The sequence below is a fragment of the Scyliorhinus torazame genome, chromosome 17, assembly GCF_047496885.1.
Source record: "Scyliorhinus torazame isolate Kashiwa2021f chromosome 17, sScyTor2.1, whole genome shotgun sequence".
In the NCBI taxonomy this organism is placed as follows: Eukaryota; Metazoa; Chordata; class Chondrichthyes; order Carcharhiniformes; family Scyliorhinidae; genus Scyliorhinus; species Scyliorhinus torazame.
Genome location: NC_092723.1, coordinates 44,368,541 through 44,389,671, shown reverse-complemented (window position 1 = coordinate 44,389,671; position 21,131 = coordinate 44,368,541). Strand labels below are relative to the sequence as shown.

The 21,131-nt window shown below is 54.1% G+C and overlaps 1 protein-coding gene across 1 annotated transcript in view; it reads right to left on the bottom strand.

Moving 5' to 3' along the window:
• itpr3 (inositol 1,4,5-trisphosphate receptor, type 3) overlaps positions 1 to 21,131 on the bottom strand; it is a 361,536-nt gene that overhangs the window by 134,137 nt on the left and 206,268 nt on the right. Inside the window, exons 18-20 of the mRNA XM_072480387.1 lie at positions 15,975 to 16,157; positions 5,348 to 5,599; positions 3,451 to 3,595 (exon numbers count right to left, since the gene is read on the bottom strand). Coding sequence (XP_072336488.1) covers positions 3,451 to 3,595; positions 5,348 to 5,599; positions 15,975 to 16,157 — 580 coding nt within the window. The remainder of the gene's footprint in view (positions 1 to 3,450; positions 3,596 to 5,347; positions 5,600 to 15,974; positions 16,158 to 21,131) is intronic.

The window sequence follows — 21,131 nt, the reverse complement described above, 5'->3', positions numbered from 1 at the left end:
GAGGTCCAGGCACCTGAAACGCATCTTCAGCACGCCAAAGCACCTCTCTATTGCTCCCCTTGTCGCTACATGGGCATCATTGAAGCGGTTCTCCGCCTCATTGCGTGGCCTCCGTATAGGCGTCATCAGCCACGATCGCAATGGGTAGCCCCTGTCGCCCAGCAACCAGCCCCTCAGCTGGGGATGGCGTCCCTCGTACATGCCGGTGAGGTATGACCGCGACAACACGTATGAGTCGTGTACACTGCCTGGGTAACGGGCGCAGACGTGCAGGATCATCATGCGGTGGTCGCAGACCACCTGTATGTTCATCGAATAGGTCACCTTCCTATTGGTGAACACGGCCCACGGTTATCTGCAGGTGGCCACACGGCGACGTGCATCCCATCAATCGCGCCCTGGACCATGGGGAACCCGGCAACGGCAGAGAAGCCCACGGCCCGGGCATCTTGGCTGGCCCGGTCCACAGGGAAGCGGATGTAGCGGACCGCAATGGCATATAGGGCGTCTGTCACTGCCCGGATGCACCGGTGCACCGATGTCTGCGATATGCCGGACAGGTCCCCACTCGGTGCCTGGAATGACCCCGTTGCTTAAAGGTTCAGGGCCACCGGAACCTTGGCGGACACGGGGAGAGGGTGTCCCCCGCCACTGCCACGCGGTGACAGGTGCGCCAGCAGGTGGCATATGTGTGCCACGGTTTCCCGGCTCATCCGGAGTCTCCTCCTGCATTCTCGGTCCGTGACGTCCTGGTATGACTGCCGGGGCCGGTACACACGGGGCGCCCTCGGGTGCCTCCGTTGCCGTGGGGCCGCGACGTCCTCCTCCCCCTCCTCGTCCTGACGGTCAGGTGTCCTTCCAGCCTGGTCGGCTGCCGCCTGCCCCTCTGCGGCAGCCTGCGCCGCCTCTCTGGCACGCTCCTCCTCCTCCTCATCCAGGGCAACATGGACATTAGCGGCTGCCGCCACGGTGGCCAACATCGCTGGCTGATCGGAAAACATGACGGCCCTGGGGGGGGGATGTCATCATTGCCCATACCCCCTCCTCCCCCCAGCCAGGTGGCATGGACCGCATGGGTCTGACTGTTGGAGGCTGGCAACTGGCCAGGTGGACCAACTCACTTACACCCCCCCCCCCCCCCCACGTCCCTCCCCGGCACGGAACCCGTCCCCCCATCCCCCTCCTCGGCACGGACCCCATCCTCCTCCCCGGCACGGACCCCATCCCACTCCCCGGCACGGACCCCATCCCCCTCCCCGGCACGGACCCCATCCCCCTCCCCCTCCCGGGCACGGACCCCATCCCCCTCCCCGGCACGGACCCCCCCCATCCCCCTCCCCGGCACGGAACCCCCATCCCCATCCCCCTCCCTGGCACAGACCCCATCCCCCTCCCCGGCACGGACCCCATGCCCCTCTCCAGCACGGACCCCCCCCATCCCCCTCCCCGGCACGGACCCCATCCCCCTCCCCGGCACGGACCCCCCCCCATCCTCCTCCCCGGCACGGACCCCATCCTCCTCCCCGGCACTCACCCCCCCCTCCCGGCACTCCCCCGGAGCCCAGCCCACTCTAACCACCCCCCCCCCCCCCCACCCCCGCCATACACACACACACAAAACCCTAGACACACCTCTTCCCCACACATTCAGACTGCGGCCACGCCATTGCCTCTCCAGCGGCCAACCCCCCAGGCCGTCACCCACCTCCACGCTGGTCGGCGTAAACCTTGAGCACTGGTTGACGCCGATTGAAAGGTGGTTTGATTTACGCCGGCGTGACCCGTCATCACGTCGACGGGACTTCGGCCCATCCGGACAGGAGGAAATCGGCAGCCCCAAAATCCATTGCCTTGCGCCCACCCGTGCCATTCCCGATGTGTGCGGCGCCATTGACGCCCCGCCGACTTTTCTCCCTTCGGAGACTTCGGCGGGCGGCGGGGGTGGAATTCACGGCGGCCAACGGCCATTCTCCGACCCGCTGGGGCGTCGGAGAATCTCGCCCAAAATCTTTTTTTGCGACTCTCCCTTCTCTCTCAAATTTAGTGTCAAATTCTGTCATATTATAGTCACAATTTGCGGGATATTTTCCCTTTAGCTGGTTCGGATTTGTAACTCATCATCAAATCCAGTTTGTGCCACTCCCCTGCCAGTTCTAAAGCAAATTTTTCCATAAAACTGACGGGAATTCCAGAATCTTATTGACATTCCTGGCTGAGCTGTCCTGCTTCTCCCAGGGCACATAAAAATTAAAATCTCCCATCAGAAAGACGTTGTTACATTTTTACCAGATCTACATATTTATACATCAACACCCACCCCCCCCCCCCTTACACCCCCCCTATCCAACCTCACCCCAAACAAACCCTGCCCCAGGTTGGCACTGACAGGGGGTGGTACTGCCAGGGTGCTAGGCTGGCAGTGACAAGGTACCTGGTTACTAGGGGGAGTGCCAGGGTACTACCCTGCCCTGTCCCCAATCACCTGGGGCCTCTAATGGACTGCGAGACCCTCGGAGATGCCAACATGCATGGTCCATGATTCTGGAAACCAGTGATAAATGGCCTCCAGTTGAGGCCTCGCAGGCACAGCTGTTGGCTCCCAGGCACCGGGTGAATATTGCATCCAGATATTTAAATGAGCTTAAAGTCGAGTGACGCGTGCAAGGTTTCGCGCCCGGCATAGAACCCGGTTATCGTGTCCACTATGTCCTACAGGAAACATACAGTTTACATAAACCATTCATGTGATGGAAATGGCTGAAAAATAAACTTTACCTCTTAACTAATCATTTACCTTCAATTCAAACGCTGGCCTATCTATTCGGGTGAACATGCACTTTACCCGGTTTATCATATGTTCGTACAGGTGCTGACACCAAAACACACATGAAGGCTACCGTTCCAGACAGTGTTAACCCGTACTGTGCAGATCTTTCGTACAGTAATATGCACCAAGTGTTTGTGTGTGTGTGGGGGGGGTGGAGGGGGAATATTAACTCAAAGGGGGCGGGGGTTGGATTAACTCAAACCAAAAGCCAGAATAAAGATAAAGGAGATGACTGAAGGGATTGGTGAAAAAATGGACTTTGAAGAGATTTTTGACGATGGTGAAAGGCAGAGCAGGACTAAAAGTTTCAAGGAGTGAATTCCAGAGAAGATTGAGGGAGGAAGGCACAGCTTTTGTCCAGTATTTCTAACCAGACACTAATGAGGACCTCCAGTCATCAAAATGGCAGTTGAAATGCTAAGCATTTGTTGAAAGGACGTGGGTTGTGGATCTTTTAGTCATACTGAGATGAGAAATACCTGTTGCAGAAAATCATTAAAGAATAGTTGCCTTTGTTGCAAATATGGTTTGATCATATAGATACCAAACCTGATAAAACATCTATGTCAGACGAAGTGAGAATTTAAAATAACTGTAAGGAAGCCAGCACACAAAAAAATTACCTCGTATGTGAGCTTATTCTTTTCCTCATTGGAAAATGGAAGAGCATCGTTCACTACGTTATTGAGATAATCTTCCATAAACTCCATTGTATGGGCAAATGTGTTTTTCTTGTCATCCCGTAAGTCATTCAAATTGGAATCATAACTGCAAACGAAAATTAAATTACTGTCACGTTTTCTCCCAGCATTAATCCTCTTCAATAATTGAGTTTCACTATCTGGGGGCGGGATTCTCCATTTCCCCAGCTGACTGCTTCTCGGCCGCGCGCAGTTCGCTGGCGACAGGATTCTATCTTCCCGTTGCCTATCAATGGGTTTTCTCATTGAAGCCACCCCACGCTGCCTGGAAACCCATGGACGGGGGTGCGCTGCCGGCAGGAATAGAGAATCCCAGCATCCAGAGAATTCCGGCCCTGTTATTAGATAGCCAGAAAGGGGCTTTACAAGGCGAGGTCAGCTTACCTTGTCAGCTGACAGGGAATGCTTTATAAAAATAAAATACTGGAAAAATAATGGGATGTTAATGATGCACGTTGCTATTAACATGCAAATGGACCCACAGGTTCAGGGATTAGAAATATGCGTGAGCTACAAATCTCCGGAACTTGCTTCTCGGGTATTCGCTTTGTGCAACAGTATCTTCTTCTTGTCCTTAGCTTCGCTATTCTTAAAAACTTGCTGCATTTGCAAATTAATTTCTCATTCAAGTTGGTGCAATAAATTAATCTGGTAATTAATAGCTAAGTACCCTTTGAAAAATGCGATGATTATTAATGCAATGCCAATCAACTTCTGTGGTTAATTAAAGATGAACAATTGAAAGTGCTGAGTCTCAGTCTCTCAGATGGTGAATTTTTCTTAGCGATTCTAAAAACGATTTTTTAAATACCTTTTCTTCCTCTCTTAATCCCAATCTCTTCCCACCTCCTTTCATTTCTTTTTCTGGACTGGCTTTGAATTTAATTAATCTCAGTTCCTTCACTTTCATTCCTGTTTCTTTCTCAATCCTTCTCTCTCATTGGTTAAAGGGTACATTATTGGTCCTGTCGTGTTGTTCACCCTGGGGTAACACGGACTGCAACACGATGCAGTTAAATGATCAAGCATACACCAAACGTAGGCGTTGGTTCAATAAGATTTATTGAACTTCAGTAACGAAGCACACAGCTGCCTGTGGGTTGACTCTCTACTACTCTAAGTAAACTAACATTAACTATCTAGACCAGGCTAGCTCTGATCCATGTGTAGAAGGTGTTGAATGATTTGTACACCCTGACTGTCACTACAGTTGTCACCAGTGGAAAGAGGCGGAGTGCTGGTGCCTCGTGTGTTTTATAATTGGAAACCCCCCTCTGGTGTTCTGTCTGGTGATTGGTCGTGTTCTGTTCTGTATGTTGATTGGCTCACCTGGGTGTCTGTCATTGCCTGCTTTTACCTCATGATGTGCATGGGTGCATATTATGACAGGTCCCACTGTTTAGTAAGGTCCTAGATGCCCTGCCGCCCTTGCCACAGTGTACGACCATAAGACATAGGAGCAGAATTAGGCCATTCGGCCCATCAAGTCTGCTCCACCATTCAATCATGACTGATAGGTTCTCGTCCCCATTCTCCTGCCTTCTCCCCATAACCCCTGCATTATCAGTTCATATTTTCAGAAAACTACAGAAAAAAGGGTTGATCTTAAGGGTTTAGGGAAATGCCCAATTTACAACATAGTTGCTCTCACAAGCTTCAGCACACAATAATACATTACGACCATGCTGGGTTATACCTTACGACTTCCTCTGGATTGCACAATTCATTTTCTTAAATTGTTCAATCGAAATGTTATCTCGTACAGTCTCGTACATAGAGCCATAAGTAAGCCCATTGAGACAAATGAAAATCGTCTTACTCTTTGATAGTAATTGTTGTAGGTATTTCAGTCCATAGTCGGGCAAATTTCACTGGTGTTACCAGTTCCTGGGGATCTCGGTCTACATGGACATGCAACATCAGATTGCAGAATGAAGCTCGTATATCGAATGGCAATGTTTCATCTGCCATGCACAGAAATATCAAATCCACACTCAGTTGCTTGGAAATTTCATCAATTGCCAAATATTGACGATCCAGACAGATCCTTGCAAAGAGCTTCAGCTGATACCTAAAACATAAACATTGAGACACATTAAAATATACTTTAGAAACATTCCTTTGTGCCACCAACAGCTTTTAGTCTGAACTTTAGAGGAACCTCTTCCACTGCAATTTTTCCACTTTGCACAGCAGCCATTTTGTAGTCCCTGTGTAACATTGTCATTCATTGCTGAATCGGAGGTAGCTTTGTACTGAGGGCCATCTCCACTCGGAATTTAATTGAGACTATCCAAACAGAAGCTTTATTTCCTGTGCAACTGCTGTAGATAACAGCTTTAGATCGATACAATCAAAATATCTCATTAAGTGAACTGTATAAATCCACACAGTATGAAAACAAGAGACAAAAAATCAGCAAATAGGTGACTGGGTGATGTGTGGAAGAAAGATTTTGTTACGAATGTTGGATGTTCTAAGAGTTATGTTTTAAGCTGTCTCCTTTAATTCAAGCTAAAGTTTATGGAAGGCAATGTGACCTACTACAATTGTTTTTCCTGCGGCCTGGCTGTTAACCCTCCCACTCACCGCCTCTCTCCTGCTCATCTCTCTCCCACTCTCCAATCCTCTCATTCGCAGCAACAAAGCAAAAACAGAAAATACAGGACAATCACAGCAGGTCTTACAGCGTCTGTGGAGAGAGAAGGGAGCTAGTGTTTCGGGTCTGGATGACTCTTTGTCAAGGTTGTAGAGAACTGGATATAGGGTCAGATTTATACTTTAGTTGGGAGGGCGTGAAGTGGTGGGGCTAGAAAGGGGGTCAGATGTCGTGGACAGAAAGACAAAAGGAATGTAAATGGGTATGATTGAGGTTAAGAAGTGTGCTGATAGTGGCAATTAAGAGATTTGAAGGTGTGAATGGCAAATAATGGTAAACAGTTGTCAAAGGGTAACTGGGAACAGGGAATGAATGGCCCAAGTAGTGTGGGAGTGAGGGGGACAATGGTGAGGGTAAAACAGATTGTTAGAAGAAATTAAAATAAATTGATAGAAGTAAAAATGGGGTAAAGGTGGAGGAAAGAGTTCACAGTCTGAATTTGTTGAGCTCAATGTTAAGTCTTGAAGGCTGTAACTTGCCTAATCAGAAGATGAGGGGCGAAATTCTCCGTTATCGGCGCAAAGTTCCCCACGGTAGGCTATTGCAGAAAATACGGAGGCTGGGGATTGAGGGTGATTTAGAGATGTGGATCAGAAATTGGCTAGCTGAAAGAAGACAGAGGGTGGTGGTTGATGGGAAATGTTCAGAATGGAGTACAGTCACAAGTGGCGTACCACAAGGATCTGTTCTGGGGCCGTTGCTGTTTGTCATTTTTATTAATGACCTAGAGGAAGGCGCAGAAGGGTGGGTGAGTAAATTTGCAGACGATACTAAAGTCGGTGGTGTTGTCGATAGTGTGGAAGGATGTAGCAGGTTACAGAGGGATATAGATAAGCTGCAGAGCTGGGCTGAGAGGTGGCAAATGGAGTTTAATGTAGAGAAGTGTGAGGTGATTCACTTTGGAAGGAATAACAGGAATGCGGAATATTTGGCTAATGGTAAAGTTCTTGAAAGTGTGGATGAGCAGAGGGATCTAGGTGTCCATGTACATAGATCCCTGAAAGTTGCCACCCAGGTTGATAGGGTTGTGAAGAAGGCCTATGGAGTGTTGGCCTTTATTGGTAGAGGGATTGAGTTCCGGAGTCAGGAGGGCATGTTGCAGCTGTACAGAACTCTGGTACGGCCGCATTTGGAGTATTGTGTACAGTTCTGGTCACCGCATTATAGGAAGGACGTGGAGGCTTTGGAGCGGGTGCAGAGGAGATTTACCAGGATGTTGCCTGGTATGGAGGGAAAATCTTATGAGGAAAGGTTGATGGACTTGAGGTTGTTTTCGTTGGAGAGAAGAAGGTTAAGAGGAGACTTAATAGAGGCATACAAAATGATCAGGGGATTGGATAGGGTGGACAGTGAGAGCCTTCTCCCGCGGATGGAAATGGCTGGCATGAGGGGACATAACTTTAAACTGAGGGGTAATAGATATAGGACAGAGGTCAGAGGTAGGTTCTTTACGCAAAGAGTAGTGAGGCCGTGGAATGCCCTACCTGCTACAGTAGTGAACTCGCCAACATTGAGGGCATTTAAAAGTTTATTGGATAAACATATGGATGATAATGGCATAGTGTAGGTTAGATGGCTTTTGTTTCGGTGCAACATCGTGGGCCGAAGGGCCTGTACTGCGCTGTATTATTCTATGTTCTATGTTCTAAAGTCTGCCGATCGGCGCAGAAAACGGCGCAAACCCGACTTGCGTCACGCCGCAAAAATCGTCGCGAAGTCTCCGGCCCGAAATGGGCTAGCAGCGACGTGACGGGATCCGCGCTTGCTCACGTGGTTTACGCCGTGCAGCGTCATACACGCCGCACGGCGTGAGGGCTCATAAGGACGCGCTGCTCCTCCCCACCCGACCGGAACACCCGACCAGATGGCCGGCCGCCGCTCAGCCCCGAGGTTCCAGTCACGGGATGTGGAGGCGCTCCTGGACGCAGTAGAGCAGAGGAGGGAGGCCCTGTATCCCGGGCACGGCCGCAGAGTTGCCCCACGCCACAGCCGGCGTCTGTGGAGGGAGGTGGCAGAGGCCGTCACCGCTGCGGCCCTGACACCACGGACAGGCACCCAGTGCCACAAGAAGGTGAACGACCTCGTCAGAGCAGGCAGGGTGAGCCCACCCCCCTCCCGCCCGATATCCATATCCCCCCCTCCCCCATATCCCCCATATCCCCAAGTGAATCCAGCCCTAACCTTAACCTCTGCAATACACGCGCAACCGATGGCGTGCATTCATATAACTGTCTAACACTGTTGCCTTTTACCCCTGCCACCACCCCCTCCCCCACAGGAGAAACGCGCACACAACACCAGGGAGCATGTGAGGACTGGAGGAGGCCCCGCTGGTGAGAGGCCACTGACCGAACACGAGGAAAGGGCCCTGGAACTGGCTGGCGGACCTGAGGACCGGGAGGTTGCTGATGCAGAGGTCGGGGGCGTACTAGCAAGTGAGCCACCGACAGCCCGTCTCCATATCCCCCTCCCCTATATCCCCCTCCCCCATATCACCTGATCACTGCCTGCGTGTCTAACCATGCATGCTTCATTGTGTATCGCAGTAGCAAACGTCGAGGCACCCATCCCCTCAGATGCAGACCGCCCGCAGGATGCCCCTCGGAGGCCACGGGAGACGGAGAGACCCGGACCCTCCGGCATGCGACGCCCGCAGGATGCCCCTCGCACACCACGGGAGACGGAGAGACCCGGACCCTCCAGCATGCGATGCCCGCAGGATGCCCCTCGCACACCACGGTAGACGGAGAGACCCGGACCCTCCGGCATGCGACGCCCGCAGGATGTCCCTTGGAGACCACGGGAGACGGAGAGACCTGGAGCAACAGGGAGACGACGCCCCCGTCACGTGCGGGTGCGACGACGCAGGCGTGTGCCACCCAGCGACGAGAGGGGGTGCCACAGGCCCCCGTCACAGCCGAGCCAGGACACCACTACCCAGGACACCCCTACCCGGGACACCCCTACCCGGGACAGCACTACCCAGGAAGACAAAATACCGGACAGTGACACAGAGTGGATGGGTGGAGACGAACCCCCACCCCAAAGTGCCATGGACTCAGAGTGGGACGAAGAGCACGACACAACACCACTGCTGTCACCAACACCCTCCACCATCGCAGAAACACTCACCTCGGTTGGGCACTTTAGTGATGAGGCGTCTGGTACACTCACTGGTGTGCACAACACAGCCGTCCCGGTACAGCAGGTGGAGGTAGGAGCAGCAGAGGGGCCGGGCGGGCGGAGGGCAGCTCAGCCCAAGCGAACATCTGCCGCCCAGATGGATCCCGGGTTCCTGGAGTTACCACACCCACACATAGATCCGATGCAACCACCGACCCGGAGACGAGCGAAGAGGGTGACGGCCGGCTTGCGGTGGCTGCAGTCGCAGGTGGAGGAGTCCACCCGCGTCCAGGAGCTGGGAGTGGTGCCGGTCATACGTGCCACCCAGGCCGACACCGCACGGGTGACGTCCACGGTGGAGGCAATGGGTGCGACGGTGTCAGACATGGGGAATGGTTTGCGAGGCCTGGGGCTTTCCGTGCAGGCGGCGTCTGTGGCCCAGGACATGGCTGCCCTCTCACAGGAGGCCATGAGCCAGTGCCAGCGCCAGATGGCAGAGGCGCTCAACGCCATGGCCCAGTCTCTGCAGGCCATCGCTGAGGGCATCGGCGCCATTGGCCATGTGCGAGCCGGCGTCGCACAGTCACAGACAGGGTTTGCCAATCCCCTGGACTCCATGGCTGCAAACCTGCAGACCCCTGTCGATACCAGCACGGGCCTCCAGGACTGGCAGCGCCAGATGTCGGAGGGGCGTCCGATGGCCAGTCCGTTCGCATCCCCCACCCATGTAGAGGCCTGGGGGCCATCGGGCACCCCGAGGGAGGAGGAGGTGGTGTGGTCCGTCCCGGCTCCCGCTGGAGGGGAGGCCCCGGAACACCGCGACACCTCGGACTCCCCCCCTTCCGTCCCAGGTGCATCGGGTGGGCAACGGGCAGGACAGGCTGGCAGCTCGCCATCCCAGTCGCCCGGGCCGCAGCCTGGCCCATCTAGGCCAGGACGCTCCAGGAAACGGCCGCCAAAGGGATCCCGTGTCAGAGGGCAGGAATCACAGGAGTCCACCTCCAGTTCTGCTGTACCGTCTAGGGAACCACGTAGATGTAGTCAAAGGGCCCGTAGGCCAAACAATTAGACACTGAGTAAGTTGGCACGGGTGCAGGGCACAGATGAGTTTTTGGGGCTAGGGCACCTGCATGAACTCCTTTGGTTATTAAAGTCAATGTTACACCAACAGAAGCTGCCTTTGTGCTCTGTCCAAAGCATGCGGGGGTGTCATGTACGTTGAGCGAAAGTGTGTGTGTGAGGGGTGGTCTTACCTCAGCCCCAGGTGAGTCTGCCCCTTCCCCCTGGGCCGCCATCAACATCCACCCGGGCAGAGGACGGGACCGTGCGCTGCATTGTCACAGCCGCATGCAGGGATGGTCCGGGTGGATGGTGGTACTGTGGCCATGGGTCAGACATAATCCAACGATGTGGAGCCAGGAGCTCATCGCAGGGCGGGTTGTCATCATCCTCCATGGCCTGCAATAGACACGCGTCCACCCGCAACTGTGTGAGCCCGGCCATTGTGCCGCAGGTGGATCGGCAATGGGGGGGGTGGTGTGCATGCGGGTGGGGTGGGTGGGGTTGGGGAGGGGGCTGAGGGTGCTGGGTGGGTGGATGGGTGGGCGGTGTGGGTGGTCAGCTGTTGCCATGGTGTGCGGTCTGTGGCCGTACTATCCGATTCCCACGCCCATCTAGTCACTGAAGCGGGCGGCTATCAGTCTGTCCCGTGCCCGCTGGCCCAGCCGGTAACGGTGGACAGCCACCCGCCCGTGTCTACCCCGTCTGCCCTGACCATTACCCCCATCCCCCTCACCTGGGGAGGACTGCGCCTCTGCCTGCTGCTCCTCCACTCCGCCCTCCTCTGCCTGCGGCACATCGCCCCTCTGCTGGGCTATGTTGTGCAGGACGCAGCACACCACACTGATGCGGCCGACCCTATCTGACCGATACTGGAGGGCGCCCCCAGAGAGGTCCAGGCACCTGAAACGCATCTTCAGCACGCCAAAGCACCTCTCTATCACTCCCCTTGTCACTACATGGGCATCATTGTAGCGGTTCTCCGCCTCATTGCGTGGCCTCCGTATAGGCGTCATCAGCCACGATCGCAATGGGTAGCCCCGTCGCCCAGCAACCAGCCCCTCAGCCGGGGATGGCGTCCCTCGTACATGCCGGTGATGGATGACCGCGACAACACGTATGAGTCGTGTACACTGCCTGGGTAACGGGCGCAGACTTGCAGGATCATCATGCGGTGGTCGCAGACCACCTGTATGTTCATCGAATAGGTCCCCTTTCTATTGGTGAACACGGCCCTGTTATCTGCAGGTGGCCGCACGGCGACGTGCATCCCATCGATCGCGCCCTGGACCATGGGGAACGCGGCCACGGCAGAGAAGCCCACGGCCCGGGCATCTTGGCTGGCCCGTTCCACAGGGAAGCGGATGTAGCGGTGCGCCATGGCATATAGCGCATCTGTCACTGCCCCGATGCACCGATGTCTGCGATATGCCGGACAGGTCCCCACTCGGTGCCTGGAATGACCCCGTTGCATAAAGGTTCAGGGCCACCGTAACCTTGACGGACACGGGGAGAGGGTGTCCCCAGCCAGTGTCACGCGGTGACAGGTGTGCCAGCAGGTGGCAGATGTGTGCCACGGTTTCCCGCCTCATCCGGAGTCTCCTCCTGCATTCCCGGTCCGTGAGGTCCTGGTATGACTGCCGGGGCCGGTACACACGGGGTGCCCTCGGGTGCCTCCGTTGCCGTGGGGCCGCGATGCCCTCCTCGTCCTGTCGGTCAGGTGTCCCTCCAGCCTGGGCGGCTGCCGCCTGCCCCTCTGCGGCAGCCTGCGCCGCTTCTCTGGCACGCTCCTCCTCCTCATCCAGGGCAACATAGACATTAGCGGCTGCCGCCACGGCGGCCAACATCGCTGGATGATCGGGGGGGGGTGGGGGGGGGGGGGGGGGGGAACGACGACATGTCATCATTGCCCATATCCCCTCCTCCCCCCAGCCAGGTGGCATCGACCGCATGGGTCCAACTGCTGGAGGCTGGCACCTGGCCAGGTGGACCAACTCACTTGCCCTCGCATCCCCCTCCCCGCATGGGCCCCCCATCCTCCTCTCCCGCACGGACCCCCATCCTCCTCTCCGGCACGGACCCCCCATCCTCCTCCCCGGCACGGACCCCACATCCTCCTCCCCGGCACGGACCCCATCCTCCTCCCCGGCACGGACCCCATCCTCCTCCCCGGCACGGGCCCCCCATCCTCCTCGCCGGCACGGACCCCAACCTCCTCCCCGGCACGGGCGCCCCATCCTCCTCCCCGGCACGGACCCCAACCTCCTCCCCGGCACGGGCCCCCCATCCTCCTCCCCGGCACGGACCCCCCATCCTCCTCCCCGGCACGGACCCCATCCTCCTCCCCGGCACGGACCCCCCATCCTCCTCCCCAGCACGGACCCCAACCTCCTCCCAGGCATGGGCCCCCCATCCTCCTCCCGGCACGGACCCCCCATCCTCCTCCCCGGCACGGACCCCCATCCTCCTCCCCGGCACGGACCCCCCCCCCCATTCCCCTCCCCGGCACGGGCCCCCCATCCTCCTCCCCGGCACGGACTCCCCCCCCATCCCCCTCCCCCGGCTCGGACCCCTCATCCTCCTCCCCGGCACTGACCCCCCTCCCGGCACTCCCCCAGAGCCCAGCCCACTCTAACCACCCCCCCCCCCCCCCCCCCCCCCCCCCCGCCGCACACACACACACACACACAGCCCTACACACACCTCTCCCCACACATTCAGACTGCGGCCACGCCATCGCCTGCCCAGCGGCCAACCCCCCAGGCCGTCACTCACCTCCACGCTGGTCGGCGTGAACCTGGAGCACAGGTTGACGCCGATTAAATGGAGGTTTGATTTACGCGGGGGGCGGGATTCACGGCGGCCAACGGCCATTCTCCGACCTGCTGGGGGGTCGGAGAATGACGCCCGAGGTGTTGTTCCTCCAGTTTGCACTGGGCCTCACTACAACATTGCAGCAGGCCAAGGATGGACATGCGGACCATGGTGAGATTTGAACCTGGAACCCAGAAGCATTGCTCTAGGTTTGTGGTTCACCAAATTCAGTGACCTGTACAACTAGGCCACAGGAAGAAAGGTCGAAGCAGGAAGGGGGGGGGAGAAGGGGCAGTTAATTGGCTACTTAAGGGCCTCATCGAGGGCGAGCGAGCTGTCTCGGCCTCACGCTCCCCCCTGTAAAATCGTGGACAGGCTGGGGGATCAGCGAGAGAGAGGTGGGAAAACTTACCCGTGGGATTTTACAGGCCTCTCTGTAATCCACTAAAAGTGCAAATATAGGTGGATAAAAATAAAAGGAGAATTCAGTGTTAGGTTATGAATATGGGCATAGAGTGCAAGAGTGGGTCATAGCTAGACTACTGAATGCAGTTTTGCCTATCCCTGTATAGAGACAACATTAAAATCATGTACAGGATACAGCACTGATTCACAAGGGCGATCTCAGTAATGAGAATCTAGAGTTATAAAGAAATACTTATTGTATTAAGTTATTTAATTGGAGAAAGTTAACTGGAAATTGAACAGGTAATTGCCAGAGGAACTGGATGACTGACAGACTCTGGGCGTGATTTCACTAAATGAGAACAAAGTTCCATATTGAGCGTGTTTCGCCGCATGTTTCCCGGCACTCTCAGCACCGAGAAACACACTAAAAAACAGCACTCGCATTAGACAGGGGGCCTCAGCGAGGGACCCATGGCCGAGGCACACACAGCCCCGTTTTGTGCACTAAGGAGCTCCGCTCGTTGGATCCCTCAGTGTAGCAAGAGATCGGGACTTCATTTTTAAGTGACATCCCAATCTCTGGAGCCCCAAAGCAATCCCCAACCACCCCCCAAACCCCAACGCACTATGGGAGAGTCCCTGAGTCTGCCCCCTCATCCCGCACAACACCCCACATAGGGCACACCCTGGCCCAATCCCCACAGCGTTAAAAATGTCAGCTTGGCACCATGGCAATGCCAGGATGGCAGTGCCAGGGTACCACCCTGCTCAAAGGGCATGCATCTGGGGGCCTCCAATCCTGTGGGAAACCCCTCACGAGTGCCATTCCATCTGGTCCCCGTTTGTGGAGACCTGTACTGAACGGCATTCACCCAAGGTCTCCAAGGCAAAGGAGATAAACCCCAAGCCTCGGGAATCTGCACATTAAAGTGAGACTAGCTATCTTGCTTTAATGTGCAGATTTGCCAAAATAGGCATGATTTACATTGCAACGTCTCGTGCGATTGTGTTAGATCTCGTGAGGTGTTGCGAGCCGGGTAGATTCCAGGGGCGGTGTCTCCCGGCTTCTCAGGCGCAGCATGGTCGTAAAACCGTGCCCTCTTGCAGTTTTCCATGAAATTGGTTAAATATTTGAAACAGAAGAGACAAAGCTATGGAGAAGGAGCAGGACACTTGGATTAGTTTTGAATTGTGCCATCGAAGAGCCAACGCGGACATGTTGAAACAATGGGTTCCTTCTATGTTCTTTGATGAGTGGGTACAATAAAGTGGTGATAACAGTGCTAGACTAGCAAGCCTGTGTCATATATTCATGGTTACTGTACAAAACTGTTATATTGAATTCAATAAATTTTGGCAACTTAGGGGCTGGCAGCAGATAAAATTATCTGGAAAGCTGCTAGGTTATACTGAAAAACAACTAATACCCTTCACAGAACAAAAGCCCTTTAAGGAAGAGAATCTGTGACACAGGCCAACATAACATGGTCGACAAGTAAAGCCCTCTCCTTTATCCTTAAAAATATTCAGTTCAGTGATTTAGGGATGGGCAATGAAAGAAGCATTCCAGTGTTAGTGAAATCCCGAGAACAAAAAAAACACTGGCGTTGAAATAACAGTTTTACAAAACTAAAAATATCTAGTGCTGATAATGACAATAATAGCTGCAATAATAAAGATGTTGATAAAGCAATATAAACAAAATAAATCCAACATTTAAGTTTAAAAAATGCATTTTCACTGAGGTTCCTTCAGCAGCACGTTCCAAAACCACACCCACTACCAGCTAGAAGGACAAGAGCAGCAGATACCTGGCAAACCCACCACCTGGAGGCTCCCCTCCAAGTCATTCACCATCCTGACTTGGAAATATATCGCCGTTCCTTTACGGCCGCTGGGGCAAAATCCTGGAACTCCCCCCCCCCCCCCCCCTAACAGCACTGTGGGTGTACCTACACCTCAGGGACTGCAGTGGTTCAAAGAAGACAGCTCACCACCACCTCCTCAAGGGCAACTAGAGATGGGCAACAAATGCTGGCCTAACCAGTGACGCCAACATCCCATAAATGAATTAAATGATTTACTTTTGAGATGCCTACTCCTACCAGTCAGGTACCCATGCCCTTCAGTAGGGCAAATACTGGCATAAAGATCCATTCTAGCATTAAATAAAATCTGTAGACATAAAGAGGCTTGCTCTGGTCACCAGCACAGCTTCCAAAAAGGCAACTTTAGGCTTTGCTGCGAAACAATCATCAGACCACCCTCACAAAATCTAATGATTACATCAAGTGTTTGTAAGTCTATTTATTAACAAGTTGCTTCTTCTGAATGTAACTTAATTAAAAAGGTGTATTATTTTAATGAATGATTTGTTAATTACCTGTAATAAGTCAAGATATTTTCATCATGAACGTTGCCAGCTCTGGCTTCTTGAGCTAACTGTCTGATGCTCTTCTCCTGGACTTCATTGATTTTGTCTATCCAGGTCAACCAAACTTCCTCTTCAAAGTACTCCATACTCATGTACTCCGGTGATTGAGACATCTCCTTCACTGGCCTCAGCCTATAAAGAAAATGTAGATGAGCATTTAACTTCTCCGTACCTTACACTGCATTGCAAAAATGCAGAAACTTGCAATGAACACCTATAACTGCACCTTCCTATAACTGCACCTTATATCCTCAGGAAGTGCAAAAACGCTTTACACTGACTATGAGTTCCTGTTGTTATGTAGGAATGCACAGTCATGTTTGTACTCAATAAGGTCCCACAAATAGTAAACAAATGAACAACCAGATAATCAATTTAGAAAGTGTTGCTTTAGGCAGGAATCAGAGAACAATCAGAGAACTGATTATTCATCTTTGAACAGGGACATATCCGCCTGAGTAAGTAGGTGAGTCCTTAATCTGATGTTTTGTATCAACATTGGTCCTATTTACAATTCGGCATGTAATCTTCCTTTCATTTGTAAGGTATCCATGCTCACTCTGTGAAAAAATGTTTTAACTAAACAGTACTCGGTACTCGGTGATAGCTCTCCTTCCAATTGTGGATAACATGGGGCGATTTTGAGCTTTCTCTCTCTCTGTCCGGGAGAAAGTCGGCATGGGCTCAAAATCTGGAGAGAAGAGGAAAACGGATTCTCTCTGGTGTGATTGGCTTTTGGAATCTCCCCCCCCCCCCCGCCTCTCACCAGTGGAGTGGTGCGAATAGCACAGCGTGACCCCGGGAACCTCATTTTAATACACCAGCATGTCACTGGGGGCACTCTCTCCAGACCGTCCCAGCCTCATGCAATCTGCTGGCAATGACTGTCGGAATGGGTGGGGGGGGGGGATCAGCCGGGGATGACTGTCGGAGGGGGTGGGGATCTGCCAGGAATGACTGTTGGAGGGGGTGGGGATCTGCCGGGGATGACTGTCAGAGAGGGTGGGGATCTGCCGGGGATGACTGTCGGGGAGGGGAGGGAGGATCTGCTGCCGATGACTGTCGGAGGTGGTAGGTGGGGGGGGGGGGGTTCTGTCGGCAATGACTGTCGGAGGGGGTGGGGGGGATCTGCTGGTGATGACTGTCGGAGTGGGTGGGAGAGATCTGCCGGTGATGACTGTCGGAGGGGGTGGGGGGAATCTGCTGGCAATGACTGTCGGAAGGGGTGGGGGGGGGGAATCAGCTGGGGATGACTGTTGGAGGGGGGTGGGGATCTGCCAGGAATGACTGTTGGGGGGGGGGGGGCGGGGAACTGCCGGGGATGACTGTCAGAGGGGGCGGGGATCTGCCGGGGCTGACCGTCGGGGAGGGGAGGGAGGATCTGCTGCCGATGACTGTCGGAGGTGGTAGGCGGTGGGATCTGTCGTCAATGACTGTCGGAAGGGGTGGGGGGGGGGGGGGATCTGCCGGCGATGACTGTCGGAGGCGGTGGGGGGGGATCTGCCGGCGATGACTGTCGGAGGGGGTGGGGGGATCTGCTGGCGATGACCGTCAGGGGGGGGGGGAAGACCCCTGAGACCACCGAGGTGTGGCCTGTGTGCTGCCCTGTGGCTGCAATGTCAGTTGGGGCACCCTTTAAAGGTCGTGCCCCGGTCTGCTTTAATCCAGTTCCCAGCTCTAAGAGCCCCCGCCTCGCCAGTGTGACAACGTTAACGACATCACTTTTTTGTTTTCCAATAGTCTCGAGATTCCATGAGAAATCTGACCAATGGATTCACTATGTTGTTCTTGCCGGACTGACACTTTGCCATTTTTTGATAAGAATCCACCCTATACATTCAGCAACAATCTGACATTCCATTTATAACAGGGCGACACGTTGGCACAGTGGTTAGCACTGATATCTCACAGCACCAGTAACCCGGGTTCAATTCCGGCATTGGGTGACTGTCTGTGTGGAGTTTGCTTTCTCCCCGTGTCTGTGTGGGTTTCCTCCGAGTGCTCCGGTTTACTCCCACAGTCCAAAGTTGGACAGGTTAGGTGGATTGGTCATGCTGAAATGCAGCTTAGTGTCCAAAGGTTAGGTGGGGTAGTGGATAAGTGACTTAGATAGGATGCTCTTTCAAAGGGTTGGTGCAGACACGATGGGCCAAATAGCCTCCTTCTGCACTGTCGGGATGCAATGATTGTATTCTATTCTATAATGTTCTGATGTGCACCTCACTATTAGTCACAGAAAATGATCTGTTGCATGTTTTAATGCAGAGCTTGAGATGCTTCCTGTTAATTGTCAGCAGTACCTCGCTGTGCCAATAATGCACAAGATTGGTCAGCTATTCCAAGACAATGAAGATGTAGAACTGCAAATTTGAAGCGAGACAAGCTTTGCTAGACATTGAATTGCTAACCAGAATTTCAGAACCATTTGTATTTGTCAACCAGAGAACATCGTGTAGCTGTGCCAGTCTCAAGCTATTATGCTCCGTGCAGTGTAGATGAATATGAGTCCTGTTAGTAGCGAAGCAGGAGAAAAAGACTGTGAGAGAATTGATACTGCTGCTTTATGCAGGATTTACATCCATCTCTCTTCCACCTGGGCTTCAGAAAACTAAGCAGATCTCCATCTGCTGATGATTAGCCTGGAACATCATTCAGCTAAATAACTTGAAGCACAAAAATGAGTCTAGAAAAACGTGTCAATTTTGTACGAAATCTCTAGGCCTGCAATTTTCAATTCAATGTTTTTTAAAAATGTGCCAATTGTGACATTGCAGTGGAGCTCTACATATTGTTGAATTACATCAGTCTATCAGTCTCCAATTTAATCCACGCCCCCCCCCCCCCCCGTCACCGATGCACATTGGCAGCACAGTGTAACATCCACATCAGGATTATCCAATTACATCCCATGGGCCATTTCCCGGCCCGCCAGGCCTCTCTATCGGCCCCCGAAACTAGTGTTCAAATTGTTGAATTCAGAGATTCTTCAAAGAATTGCTCCTCCAACCACAGGCCATTTCTCTGTCACGTTTGCTGTTGCTATGATCACTCGAGAGCCAATCAGCAACAAATGTTGGCGAGAACCAGTCTCTGACTAGAGGAGCAGCTTTCTTCAGCCTGAGGCCTACAGATATGGGGCAATGGCAGTCATGAGTCTGCTGGCGGGGAAGGGAGGTTTTCAGTGAGGGGGGGAAAAGTGTCAAGGTGGCTGCTTCGCATGGGGAAAGTGGCTGCTGAGCGGGGACAGAGTGGCTGCATTGTGGGTGTGTGAGTGAGTGAGTGTGTGCGAGTGAGAGAGCGTGTGTGAATCTGAGAGTGTTTGAGTGAGAGAGAGTGCGTGTGTGTATGTGATTCAGAGAGCATGTGTGGGTGCGAAAGAGTGCATGTGTGTGTGAGAGTGTGTTTGTGTGTGTGGGAGTGAGAGAGTGTTAGTAAATGAGAGAGAGTGGGCGGAATTCTCCGAGCCTGTGCTGGGACGGAGAATCGGCGGGATGGCGCGCGAATCCCGCCACGCCGCTCCGATGCCAGGCCGCCCATTCTCCGGTCGCCGGAGAATCGCCGCCAATAGCGAGGGCGCAGTCGCCGCAGTGCCGGTCGGGGGCCATTGAAAGTGGCTCCCGAGGCGATTCTCCACGCTCGACGGGCCGAGTGCCCACCGAGTTCCGCCGAGTCCCACCGGCGTCGTTCGCGTATGGTCATACCGTGTAGGGCCATATTGCCCGGGGGCCGGCGCGGAGAAGGGAACTCCCGCACATGCGCAGAAATATGGCGGCCGTTCTGCACATGCACGGAAATACGGCTGCCGTTACGCGCATGCGTGGAATTGCGCGGGCCATTCCCCACCGGCTGGAGCTGCGGGGTCGACTCCGGCGGCAACCTAACCCCCTAGAAAGGTGAGAATTCCTCACTTTCGGGGGCCATTGACACCAGAGACGTTGGCACCGGTTTTCACGGCAGCATGGGGACATAGCCCTATTTTTAGAGAATCCCGCCCAGTACATGTGTATGGGACTGAGTGTGAGTGTGTGTGAGTGTGTGAGTGAGCGTGTGTGAGTGAAAGAGTATGTGTGTGTGTGTGTGAGCGTGAGTGAGATGGAAACTGTGGGCGTGTTTTTAATGGAAAAGTTTCTAAGTGTGGTAGCGCGTGGGAATTGCTGTGAGCTTCCCACGCTCAGCTCGGCGAGGCCGTCACCGCTATAAAACGTTAACTGGACCACTAAACGAGACCCGACAGGCTTCACGCCGCAAATGACTGTCCCTTCGGCTAATTCGCCGTGACGGCGCTCATCAGCACCCAGCCAACAAAGGAATAGAAGCACTTAAACCGCTCCTTCACAGCCAACCCCATTCAGCTCACAGCCATGCCACCAAGGAGACCAGCCCCACGATTCGGGTATGGTGACCTGGCCAGGCTGTTGGACGCAGTCAAAATCAGACGGGATGCCTTGTACCCTCGAGGATCTTGGAGGAAGTGGCAGCAGCCGTATGCTCGGGGAACGTCACCAGGAGGACTGGAACCCAGTGCTGTAAGAAGGTCAACAACCTCCCCGGGCCACAAGGGTGGGTTGGCACCAGCCCCCTGGCACCCGCCCTCCACCACCAACATGCCCCCCATTTGCCCCCATTCTCACCACTAACCCCCCCCGCCGATGAAGGCCATGTGCATCTCACAATCGTGCGCCCTCAGAGTCCCCGCCGGAGAAGTTAACACAGCATTAAAAACACTTTGCACTCGAAAAATATGACGCTTCTGGCACTTTCTTCCGCAATGCGAGCTGAGCACCAATCCCCTGCCCTAGCTCCCCAGGCATGGAGGTCCTGGTTACCTTTCTCCCCCCCCCCCCCCCCCCAAAGTGCGGAGAGAGGGGGGAACAGCGGAGGGGGGAATAGGGGCAGCACGGTAGCATGGTGGTTAGCACAATTGCTTCACAGCTCCAGGGTCCCAGGTTCGATTCCGGCTTGGGTCACTGTCTGTGCGGAGTCTGCACATCCTCCCCGTGTGTGCGTGGGTTTCCTCCGGGTGCTCCGGTTTCCTCCCACAGTCCAAAGATGTGCAGGTTAGATGGATTGGCCATGATAAATTGCCCTTAGTGTCCAAAATTGCCC